Source organism: Rhipicephalus microplus, chromosome X (genome assembly GCF_043290135.1).
Source record: "Rhipicephalus microplus isolate Deutch F79 chromosome X, USDA_Rmic, whole genome shotgun sequence".
NCBI lineage: Eukaryota > Metazoa > Arthropoda > Arachnida > Ixodida > Ixodidae > Rhipicephalus > Rhipicephalus microplus.
The window spans coordinates 145,501,313-145,514,215 of record NC_134710.1 but is presented as its reverse complement, the minus strand read 5'-3'; the positions used below and the strand labels follow the sequence as shown (position 1 = coordinate 145,514,215).

General features: G+C 41.5%; 1 protein-coding gene across 1 annotated transcript in view; it reads right to left on the bottom strand.

Moving 5' to 3' along the window:
• LOC119185943 (beta-catenin-like protein 1) overlaps positions 1-12,535 on the bottom strand; it is an 80,098-nt gene extending 67,563 nt beyond the window's left edge. The window contains exons 1-4 of the mRNA XM_075877951.1: positions 12,455-12,535; positions 12,255-12,360; positions 12,102-12,178; positions 4,031-4,137 (exon numbers count right to left, since the gene is read on the bottom strand). Coding sequence (XP_075734066.1) covers positions 4,031-4,137; positions 12,102-12,178; positions 12,255-12,360; positions 12,455-12,484 — 320 coding nt within the window. The 5' untranslated portion in view covers positions 12,485-12,535. The remainder of the gene's footprint in view (positions 1-4,030; positions 4,138-12,101; positions 12,179-12,254; positions 12,361-12,454) is intronic.
• Positions 12,536-12,903: the final 368 nt, after the last annotated feature.

Sequence of the window (12,903 nt, the reverse complement as noted above, 5' to 3'; positions counted from 1 at the left end):
AGATTGCACTGCATTTTTAGTGCTATTTTTTTTTGGCTCACTCAATATGAGTAGTGATACGAGGAGGCACTACTCAGCTGCGTTTAAACTAAATGTTGTGGAGATCGCAGAAGCGAACGGGAATATAGCTGCTCAGCGCCGCTTTGGTGTATCGGAAAAAAAACGTGCACTATTGGAGGGCAGAGAAAGGGAAGCTACAGATGTGCGATCCTCGAAAAATGTCGTTTCGTGGACGAAGCGCCGTTCATCCGCAGCTGGAGGATAAGCTAGCGCACTTTGTGCGGAAAGTTCGTGCGCGCTCGCTGCCAGTGACCGTGGATACCATTCACAAGAAAGCCGTGGAACTCGCTTGAAAAGCTGGGCTCAAGAGAGGAGAGTTTTGTGCACCAAACTCTTGGGTGCGTCGATTTATGCGACGCAAAGGATTTTCTCTCTGGCTGCGCACATCCATCTGTCAGAAGTTGGCCAAGGAGTTCGAGGACAAACTTATAAACTTTCAGCACTTTGTGAACCGGCTTCGGGAGCAGAACGACTACATGATGAAGCAGATTGGCAACGCCGATGAGACTCTCGCGTGGTTTGACATGCCTTCGTCGACCACGATCACGCAGCGCGGCGCCAAGGATGTGAAGCTGTTGTCCACTGGCAACGAGCACTCGCGCTTCACCGTCATGCTGGTATGCACGGCAGATGGTAGAAAGCTTCCGCCCTTCATCATTTTCAAACGCAAGACAATGCCGAAGGAAGTGGTGCCACCCGGTGTTGTCGTTCGCGTCAACAAAAAGAGGTAAATGGACGAGGCCATGATGCTCGAATGGATAAGAGTAGTGTGGAACCGTCAGGCAGGTGCACTGCTGCGTCTTCACAGCATGCTGGTGTTGGATGCGTTTCGTGGTCACTTAACCGACGCTGTTAAACGCGCACTCAACGATGGGAAAACAGACCTCGCCGTGATACCAAGTGGTATGAAGTTCACCCTCCAGCCTTGTGCTGAACAAGTCATTCCAGGACTGAGTGCGACTGGAGTACCAAGAGTGAATGTCCGGCGATAACCCAGACACCGACGGGCCACCTACAGAGGCCTTCGCTTGCAACTGTTTGTGGCTGGGTGCTTTCCGCCTGGCATTACTTGCCAGATTCCATGATGGAAAAGGCTTTCAAGAAATGTTGCTTTGGCAACTCGCGGGATGGCACGGAGGGCGACGCACTGTGGGAGGCAGCCAGCGACAAACTATCGTCTCCGGAAGGCAGTGGTGCTTCGTCGGACGAATAGGATCCAGTTGCGATGGTGGTTGAAGTGAGCTCCGACGATCGGGGTGTGGTGCGCCCAATTCGCGAATAAATGTGGTTCGGCAGTTTTGGGTTGTTTTCCTTTTTTTTTTCTTTTTCGGTAACCTGAACTTGGGGGGTCGACCTATATTCCCACTTGACCTATAGTCCGGTTTATATGGTAGTTTGTTCCCAAAGAAATCATGTAGCTCTCTTCTACAGTGAAAATCCAAGAGGCAAAGCTATAAATAGCTGGTAAGACATAGTAGTGTTCATAGACAAAAGACATGCAGCCAGACTTTGGGAACAAACATGTTTCATAAATTGTTAGCCAAAATGGTCAAGAATGCAACACAGTGGCACCACTGACCCCAGCTCCCTGCTATCCAGAAACATATCAACCTCAAATAGCTGGCTGGCATTGGCAGAAGAGATTGCGTAGTTTCCTGGCCACAAAAGTAGGAGAGGACCAAACAATGTTATTTGGTTTAATAAAGTAACAATGTATTCAAAGGAGTTGTGAGAATATTCAGGCTGCATTTGTTGTTTCACTGGGCAACTTCACAGGCACAAAAGGAATCACTAAAAAGGCTTCATTTTAAACAAGTGTCAGAACATTAAACGATAAATTGCGTTCGCAGCCCATTTGATCACGCAAACTTTGGTTAGTTTGTGCACTTGTAGCCATTTAATCCATTGTAATGATCTTTCTTTACAAATGGTTCAGTATGAGCGGCACAATTATACTAAGGGGATGCTACATTACCTGGCTTATACTAGAATATCTTATCCTCCTCAGTCCCAAGAACGCACTAATGTAAAAAGCTTTTGTAAAACTAAGATTTGATTCGCTGCCCTTCAAAAAAAAATGCAGAAAAATTATGAACCCAAAAAATTGAATGGTTGTCTCGAAATGTGATGGTACCAATTTCTCTAAGATTGAATACAACACAAATCTCTAAGATTGAATACAACACAAATATCAGACCGAAATAAGTTTCAATGTGATCTACAAGGCAATCGCAGTTTAAAAAATGTACTATATACGTTGTAGTTCTTGCAACAACTAAGAAAAAAAAGCTTTCATTTATCACAAGAATGCAGCAAAACGATGCAGCAGTACGCCATTCGAGCGCTTCCGCATTACTCAGTCATGTTCGTTCGCTCGTTTTGAGAATATGACTAGACACACGACGCCACTTCTCGGATCTTCATGAAAGCAACTCATCCTTATTGTGTCAAGATGAATTTGGACATGCAGATATTGACTTGTGATGATCTGTAGCCTTTCAAACAATGGTACCCAATTTGGTACCCAGGGACCAAGGAGATTATTGGTGTGAAGTTGGAGGATGTCAAGTAATGTTTTAATATCTGAATTACTAAAGCAATACTATCGATAATAGCACCGCATTTTCCAGTGTATAAGATGCACTTTTCTTTTTTTTATTTTCACTAGTGCATCTTATATACACAAAATTTCTCGTGATTCTGCGAGACTAGCAGGTGGCTATTTCATTCTAGAGTACAATAAATAAAGCAAGAGAGCATTCATTAACTACATCTAATGTTGTTATAACAATGAAGCAAGTGTGGCCTTAGATGTCAGCTACTTGCTGTTCAAACACTGCGGCAACCACGAAAATTACGGCCACAATAAAAGCCACCATCATCATGCCACCCATCATATTGCTAGAATCGATTGTTCTTAAACGAATCATTAAACCCATGAAATTGAGGGGGGAAGAAAGAACAAAGGCACCACAACGTTTCATTGTAGCATTGTAGCACCCGCAATACCAGTCACAGAAATTAAAGTACCACTTTCTTATCATCCTCATCAGTTTCTGTGTGTGTCATCGCTTCAGTGCAGCAGTCGCAGCTTTCGCTTCTGGTCGTTACTAATGCTATGTTTGCGTTTGTGTGAAGGTGTCAAACGCACGACGTGATCATTATTTATGTGTTCCTGCCAAGCCTCGTAATGCCGTAGAGACAAAGATAACGACGTGCTCCAAGTTGCTTTCAACGCGCCGCATAACAGTGTAACTCAATAACCAACAATGGCAACCCTGCTATGCCGCCGAGGCGATGATGCCAACCGCAGTGGAAGATTTTTTGACAGTGCATCAGACTTTAAATACAGTGGAATAAATGTTGCTTTTCTGCGCTTCAGGGCAGCGTTATTAACAAGTATTATACTGCTGCTTACAGATATTGAACACCATGCGTGACTACACATTTCACAATGAATGTATGCGTTGTGTTTTATCATGTTGACCGAGTCAAAAATGGGTGCGTCTTATACAAAAGTGTGTTTTACATATATTTTCCCCCACGAAAGTCATAAAAATCAAGGGCAGCGTCTTACACACTGGAAAATACAGTACTTTTTTAAGATATTCTTGAGAATTAATCTATCAGTACAATCTAAACAGCCAGCTGCTTTCAGTGCCCCTTTAGTGACTCGAGGACATAATGTGCAATTTTCATGAATTAAAACACAAGAAGATGCAAATGTTGCGACTCTTTATGTCCTATTTTGAACAAAGCAACAATGTTTACGAGGCCCCACCAACTTGCTAAATAAGCCCTATTCAGGCAGCCTTTCCAGAAAGAACACAGGACAGTTGGCTACACAGCAGTGGGTGTGTAGCATCACCAATGCTCATATGCAGTAAAACATCAAACGACTGCCGTAGTTAATGTGAGAATGCTGTACAGCATGCTCTGCATCCGCATGCGTTTGGCAGGATAAACTTACTTTTCAGGGAGATCAGGGTATTTGATCCTGAGCTCTTGGTTTTTGAGCACCCTTTTCTCGAAGTTGAGAATAAGTTTCTTGAGATTTGTGTCATCAAGAATGTCAACCTGAATTAAAAGGAAAAAAAGGAAAAGAAAAAAGCAAATTTAATGCCACATTCATAAACCAACATAACAGTGACAAATTCTCAGTCTCACTGAAAAGGAATAGGGGCTGAAGAGAACAAGGTTTTAAAAAGCTAGGCTAAGTATATCTTTATGGCCAAGTCAATAGCCACATAAAGAACCCCCCCCCCCCACACACACACATATTGTAACAAATACAACGTCGGAAGCTAAAACAACTATTTATTTATGGCAAACTTGTGCCCGTCAACTAAATACACAAAGGATGTCCTGAGCGCGCTAGTGAAAAACCTCGTCAACTTCTTTTTGCGTCTCGCCGCGTGCCACTCCTTTGAAAAGCCGCCAGCTTTCTTTTCTAGCGCGTGGTATGGTGGCACGTGCAGCCAGCGTTGCATGGCGTGTTTGGCTCGTCAGTTGGTATGGCAAAATTCATAAGAGCAGGAAGCGGCGCGAAAGTTCAATAGGTGCCTAATAACATGCGGCATTAGTCCCCCTCTCGAAACGCATCGTCCCGATACGTACGCTGACGTCGAACAGTTTTGTAAAGGAGTATTGATCTGATGCTTGAGCTCATTTAGCAGTTGTATCGTTCAGTGCCTTTCATAGTACGGTTTCATTCGTACTACGTGTACGACTTCTGGGCGATTTCTGAATCGGGTCGAGCACCCTTGACCTTCAGGAATTACTTCGTGGTTTAGCGTGCCTAACCGGCGAAGTACTTTGCAAGGGCCGAAATAGTGCCGCATCAGTTTTTCAGATAGGCCAGGTGCGCGTACAGGCGTCCATCACCCACACTTTGTCTCCGGGGTTGTACTGTACGTCTCTCCACTTCAGATTATAGTGACTTGCGTCGGAGCCTTCTTGTAAAATGATACGATGCCTTGCCAATTCCCATGCCTCTTCTGCCCTTTCTATGTAGTCGCTGATGTCCGGGTCACTCTCATTCGAATTGTTGACAGGTAATATCGCGTCTAAGGTCGTTATGAGCATCCAACCATAAACAAGTTGAAATGGCATAAAATGTGTCGTTTCTTGTACAGCGGTATTGTACGCAAATGTAGTATAAGGCAAAATACTGTCCCATGTCTGGTGCTCTACGTCCACATACATCAAGATTATGTCAGCGAGAGTTTTGTTGAGTCTTTCGGTTAATCCGTTTGTTTGCAGATGGTATGCTGTAGTCCTTCTATGGTCGGTGTGGGTAAACTTCATAACAGACTGCATCAAACGGGTAGTAAATGCTGTTCCTTTTGTCTGTAATGACATCCTGCGGTGCGCCATGTTGTAGTACAATCTGATTGATGAAAAACTGGGCTACTTCGTTCGCCGTTCCTTTTGCGAGAAATAGTGTGGCAGAATTTGTAAGAGCAGGAAGCGGCACAAGACTTCGGTAGGTGCCTAACAACATGCGGCAATATATATATATATATTTTTTTTCGATGTCGCAGCTTATACATGCAAATAGCTTGGCATTGTTAACAAGCATCAAGAATATAAGCTTACCTGTCAGCCTGTGAGCTTAGAAAATTGTAAAGATAGATTAACGAATAATAAAAAATAATACTAACAATAATAATAATGCAGTATTTACACAGGAAATGGATGTGTGAGAGAGAAATAGCGCAGATATTATAAAAAAGTTTTCTTTTAGATCTTTCATAGAACACACACTAAGTTCAATAACAATGATTCAACTTTACATGCTAAGGGCAAACTTAAAATGGTAGAGACAAGAAAGTCACTCGCTTCATATCACAGCTACTTGGCAGTTGCATTTTTGTTATTCGCTTTATGGGCTTGAGTAACATTCATCATAAAGGCATCCACGTCAAGCCTTCTTTTCACAGTTGGAAGATTTCAAACAGAGTGATCAGAGACTACCAATAGAAAAGTTCTACTAGATGAAAATTTTTTTTGAACATTCCGGAAAAGAAAGTGCTTAACAGCGCAAATGACAGAAGGGGATAGAAGAGACGAGAACAGGACGTGAACGCTCTGTTCTTGTCTCCTTTATCTTCTCCTGTCGTTTGCGCTGTTAAGCACTTTCTTCGTCTACCATGCAGCACCAACCAGCCCAATCAAGCACTTTGTAAACATTCAGGAAATAATCGAACCATTTTAAATTCATAAGCTTTAAAAAAGTCTAGATGAAAACTGCAGACAAAAATGTGTGCATAAATTAAAGCTCATCAACTTTTCAACAAATAGGGCTATTATCTTATGTGACCAGTTAGTGGTTTTTCATAGCACTTTCAACAAATATGCTTTTTTCCTCAACTCATCCTTTATACATGGTCATCTAATGCATTAGACAAACTAACTTGTACTTTTGTCACACTTTTGTTCATAACATTCATAACCATGCTATCTGCATAATTACATACTATTTTCCCACCATCCTAAAGCTCTTTTCCCTCATTAATGTGAATATTGCATTACTTGTATATTCCTCGGGGCAACAATGATTCAAATTCATCGGTAAGGATTTATTGCACAGTACTAAATTCAGCTGTATTGCAATTAAGATATGCATTCCTATCACACATGTATTATTATACTGAATAAGTTACTTCATTTACTGACATATGCAGGGAAGTGTGTTAGGCCCCGTGTTATTTAACATCTGCGTAAACCACATAGTAAGAGTTAGCGAGAACGTCAAATTTTCAGTTTACGCCGATGACACAAGCTTGTTCCTCCAATCCGACGATGTATCTAATCTTGGTATACTAGCTCACGACGCGCTAGAAAAGCTACAAAAATGGAGTGAAGTGAATTCTCTTGTTATCAATGCTGCTAAAACAAAGGCTGTTCTATTCAAACCAACTAATAAAAAAATATATTCTAGCTTAAACTTACACCTTGGTGACAAAGAGATTGGGATTGTACAAGACGTTAAAATATTGGGGGTCACTTTCAGTGAAGACTTAAACTGGGATTCGCATGTGTATGATGTTGTCAAAAAGCTTGCCAAGGCATGTGGAGTGCTTTTGAAATTCCGAGATATAGTTTCTACAAAAGGTAAACTCCTCATTTATAATGCTTTATTTCACTCGCACATCCAATTACTGTACCCTCGTCTGGGGAAACACCATGCAAAAGAAGAAATTAAAATTGATCAGGCTCTCTCTCTTTGCTAAATACAAACATGGCTTGAAAAGTAAAACCGATTTTTTAACACTGTGTCAGCTCTAAGATTCACTGGCAACACCTTACAACATAAGGAAAAGAGACACATGACAAATACCGTTTTCGCGAACGAATTACGGTTTTAAAAGTCTTAAGTATATCATGCCAAACTTTTTGAATCACCTCAACAACAACAAAGGCATTATGCCTGATACGTTGGCAAACAAGCAGTGGAAAGAATATTTAATTAGCAACCCCAGAGAGTCTGGAAATTTGATCAATTAATCTCGAGTTCATTTTCACTATGTATTATTTCATAGTATCATATTCAATTTGATAATTCGTTTGAATAGAAGTGTATTTTTGCCTTTTCATATGCACATGTACAAACATGAACGGTTTTATGTATTTGTGTTTTCGTTATGCATACTGTTTCAAGGCAGTGTTTCTTATATATATAAATTATATTCTTTTGTATTCCTTCTCACTTTGTTCTCCCATATTATGCCGCATTCTTTCAGTGTTTGCGATTTTACATTATGTCTGCAGTTGAAGTTTGCTGCTAAATTTGTTGATATTTTACTTACTTGTGTTTTACTTACCATTCCCTCCCGTAGGCTGCGAGTATGTTTCTTGTACTTTTTCTGTTTTACCTGCTTGCATTTTATTTTTTCACATCACCACGAGTCTGCAGCCAATCTGCTCAGGGTCAGGAATCCCGTCAAGCTGCTTTTTAGCGGCTTTTAATTCTTGTCCCTGCATCTTTTTCACTTTTTAATCCGATTTACATTTTGTTTTGTGTTGACAATTGCCATTGTATGAAAACATTGAATCACTGTACTTTAACATGATTGCTGAAAAAGATTGCTAAATAAACTGAAACTGAAACTAATTTGTCGGAGCATCATGCAAAAAAAAAGATAAAGAAAAGCATAACGGAGAGTGTGTCTGCAATTTTTTTGTTATTACCATTTTGTGCAGTGTAATCAATTTGAGTTTTGTGACCATTGAATAAAAGTAAAATGTCCTCATTTTTTTTCAACATTTTTAGAATTACCTACCACTACATAAAGTAAAATACATAACAAAAACTTCCCACCAGTAGTAGTCTCATCAACTACCTGGTTCAGTTCTCACAGAGGTCTTGTGATATTTTTTTATACTGGACTTCCTTATTACTAAGATCAATTATAAAAGAATTTTATGTTCACTTTAGAACCAAGGAGTTTCATTACATTGTACCAGGCAATTCATAACTAGTGATCCATATTTTAGTTGTAACCAGAAATAAAATCACAGTGCAGCATGTACAGGCGTGAGCATTAGTGTTTTATGTATTTGTGTTTTCGTTATGCATACTGTTTCAAGGCAGTGTTTCTTATATATATAAATTATATTCTTTTGTATTCCTTCTCACTTTGTTCTCCCATATTATGCCGCATTCTTTCAGTGTTTGCGATTTTACATTATGTCTGCAGTTGAAGTTTGCTGCTAAATTTGTTGATATTTTACTTACTTGTGTTTTACTTACCATTCCCTCCCGTAGGCTGCGAGTATGTTTCTTGTACTTTTTCTGTTTTACCTGCTTGCATTTTATTTTTTCACATCACCACGAGTCTGCAGCCAATCTGCTCAGGGTCAGGAATCCCGTCAAGCTGCTTTTTAGCGGCTTTTAATTCTTGTCCCTGCATCTTTTTCACTTTTTAATCCGATTTACATCCGATTTACATCCGGCCGGAGCTTTGTCAAGCCGCAGTACTGCGGCTTTTTTTCCGTCACCCCCATATTTCTCTATGAGAAATAAAAGTTGATTGATTGATTGATTGATTGACCATGGGGCCGTGTGGCCGAAGGTGTCCACGCGCTATCTAGCGACGGGACGTGCGTAGTGGCGGGGCACCGGCTGCGGTGCGCATGCGCGTCTCGTCGTATCAGATGGCCTCTCACGTCACTCTCTCCAACGCGCTCGCAGAAAAAACGACACCTGAGTGTCGCCATCTTTGCTCTATCAAATTTGTGCCATTTTTTTTTTACGTAGCGGCTGCCAGGGCGTCTGTTCCAATGCCACGCTCACATAGTTATTTATGCCGGTTGATTAGCATAACTAATCGCAGCCAGCCTCTCAAACCCTGATGAAGACAAGCACACAAAATTAATTTTCTCAGTTCAGCTTGCCTTTGTCGCGTTAGGCAAAGTTGAACTAAAACAAGCCTAGTTAATTGAATGTAAGTGTGGCCGAATCTAATCTAGCCTACTCGTGAATGGTATTACGTAATAAATTCGAGCACTAGTAAGTTTAAATAATTCCAGTTAAGCTTGCTATTTTTACGTTAAGCACAGTAAATGATGATTGATTGATTTGTGGGGTTTAACGTCCCAAAACCACCATATGATTATGAGAGACGCTGTAGTGAAGGGCTCCGGAAATTTTGACCACCTGGGGTTCTTTAACGTGCACCCAAATTTGAGCACACGGGCCTACGACATTTCCGCCTCCATCAGAAATGTAGCCGCCGCAGCCGGGATTTGAACCCGCGACCTGCGGGTCAGCAGCCGAGTACTTTAGCCACTAGACCACCGCGGCGGGGCAAGCGCAGTAAAGCTTCGATGCGCCTAGATGAGCTGAGAAAAGTTTATGTACAGCCAAATCCAATTAAACATAGTTGATCATGCTATCATTTAGTATAGTGAAGCAAAACTAGCCCAAACAAGGCAAACTTTATCACGGCCAATTATTTCGAGTCGACTTCACCATGAGCCTAGAGGCGCCAAACCTTGGAAGATACTAACTACCCTTTACTGAGACTATGCCAATTAAGCTTATTTATGAAAAGAAAAAAAAGACAACCACTCGATTTGTAAACCCTTGCAGGTTTCTGCAGAACACATCTGCATAATTTGATTGATATGTGGGGTTTAACGTCCCAAAACCACCATATGATTATGAGAGACGCCATAGTGGAGGGCTCCGGAAATTTCGACCACCTGGGGTTCTTTAACGTGCACACAAATCTGAGCACACAGGCCTACAACATTTCCGCCTCCATCTGAAATGCAGCCGCCGCAGCCGGGATTTGAGCCCGCGACCTGCAGGTCAACAGCCGAGTACCTTAGCCACTAGACCACCGCGGCGAGGCCGCATCTGCATAAGCTCATTTGTGTCAAATTAGTGTTAAGATACATACTGGTGATGGCTGATCAAATAGTTGGATATCCAATCACACAAGATACTAGTTTCATGTGGCATAATTAGTCTAATTATGCATAATTAAGCTAATGAGGCAGCACACAGATAAGCATAGATAAATCGGACTAAGCATCGTTTGTCACAGCATCATTAAACGAGTCTCATTATAATTAGGGCTAAGTGAGCAAGTTCTCATAAAACACAAAGTAATTGAAATTCATCATAACTAGGCTCATTTAGGTTCAACTTGGCCTAATGCAACATAGGCAAGCTGAGCTAAGAAAACTTAATTTTGTGTGCTTGGCTTCATCATTTTTTGTGAGGCTGGCTACGCATAGTTATGCTAAGGAACCGGTACAATTAACAACGCAAGCCTGGCACTAGAACTGGTGCTGTCGGAGCCGCTACTTAAAAAAGAAAACAGCACAGATTCGATGGATTAACGAGAGCGACACCCAGTTGTTCTTTTGGCTACGAGCGCATCAAATAGAGCGACATGAGAGGACAACCAATACAATGAGACGTGCATGCGCGCCGCAGCAGGCGTCTCGTTGCTAGATAGCGCGTCGATGCCTTCGGCCACGTGATCCCGTGTTTTGCACACTTATGCTCACGCCTGTACATTGGCATAAAATATTAGATCGGTCATTGTAGAATGTCCTCCACAACGTAATGAAACACACTTGGCCCTCAATTGGATACTGATAAATTTGCATAAATCATCTTAATTAGCAAAAAATAAAAATAAAAATACCTCAACAAGTGCCACAATATGACTAACTAAATGTTGTTGGTTTCATTCAGGTGCGATTAGCCACTTTTTAAAAGTATTCAGTTCTAGTTACATGAAACACCCTGTGAGTGTATGAGTTAGCGTGCACACAGAGAGAGAATGAGAGAGAATTGTGGCAAGTGAATTACGCATAACCCAGGTTCTGGCAGCATATATATATAAGGAAGAAAATGAGTATACAGCATTCAATGATTATGCAAAGTATGTTTCGTAACATTTCCTCTGGTAAACCGGATTGTCAACGTAACAAGTACATGGCAGTGGGTTTTCTGATAAACACTCTATGCATGAGATGGTTTTGAGCACAATATCGATAACAAGAATGACCACACAAACTTGTTGCCATATTTTTTTTGTTCCTTTGAACATTTTTTAATTATTAGTTTGCACAGTACTTCACAAAAAAGTAATAAATAATCTTAGTGCTGTGCGCCAGGTTTTTCTGTTAGTGACGTGGTATTGTTGGCAAAGTATGGGTTATGTGCCTAAATATGTACCAACTGTGTGTAGCACTTTTTCACCGCGCAGGTATCATAAACCACGCCAGTGTGATCGCTACTTAATGTTGTAATTATTGTTATCGGTATCATGTACAAAACCATCACAGGTATGACGCGCTCATAAGGAAACTCACCACCATGTACTCGTTATCTTGATAGTCCCATACTGTGCAAAATCAAAGAACGTCGTACAGCCTCCTGCTCCTGAATATATGTCTATCAAAACGGACTTGTAGCAGAGGCATATTTTCATGTCTACTCTAGTCCTTCTCTTATTTCGCGCCTCAAACGCCGTCTATGCACTTGATGATAACGGAAGAAATACGCCAGAGCATACGCCAGCATCAGGTTCTGGAGCATCCGCGGGTTCCAAGGCGACTCTAGGCGTGAAATCTGGGTCATCCCGCACAGGAGCTGCGGTAGAGCGTATAAAAAGTTACGTGCTGAAAACAAATAACTTTTCGCTTGAAGGATTTCGTAACTTCCTCACCAAAACGAGAAACTCTTCCACCGGCACCGTGTTGCAGGCGCTTCCTTGGCCGTGTGTCCGCTGCTTCTTCATCATCATCTAGGCCTCGCTTTGGCTCTTTGGCAGGCTTGTATTGTAAGGAAAAAAAGAATGCGTACAGGGCTCCATGACGGCTCTTTTAAAACAAGTCCATAAATCTGGACACAAGATCCACACAGTACCTTGTAATTCAAGAGCTCCCCGACGTCCATTTCTAAATAGTCGCATCTACAATCCTACTCAAAACCTGAAAGAGAACAGTGACAACCAAAAATTACAAAAGCAATAAATCATTAGAATTTATTTTAATAAATTACACTATACAAAATTTTTGCTTCAAAAAAACAAATTTAGAATAAAAAAAGATTTAAAAACTTATTTTTCGGGTTTTTACAGCTGACGACGTACTTTACTTTTGCCCTGTCCAGATTCCAGATAGCGCCTCTCTAGCATAAGAGTCACGGAGGAAGGTTCCTTCCTCCGTGATAAGAGTAGAGTGCCTAGAATATTTCTCCTAGTGTCGTGAACAGGCCGGCCGAGGGGAAATGGTATGCGATACAGCCGCCAGGTGACAGTACCGCTCTCTGGCGCGCTGCTTTTTCGGCAAGCTGGGGAGGCAGCAAGCCGGAGC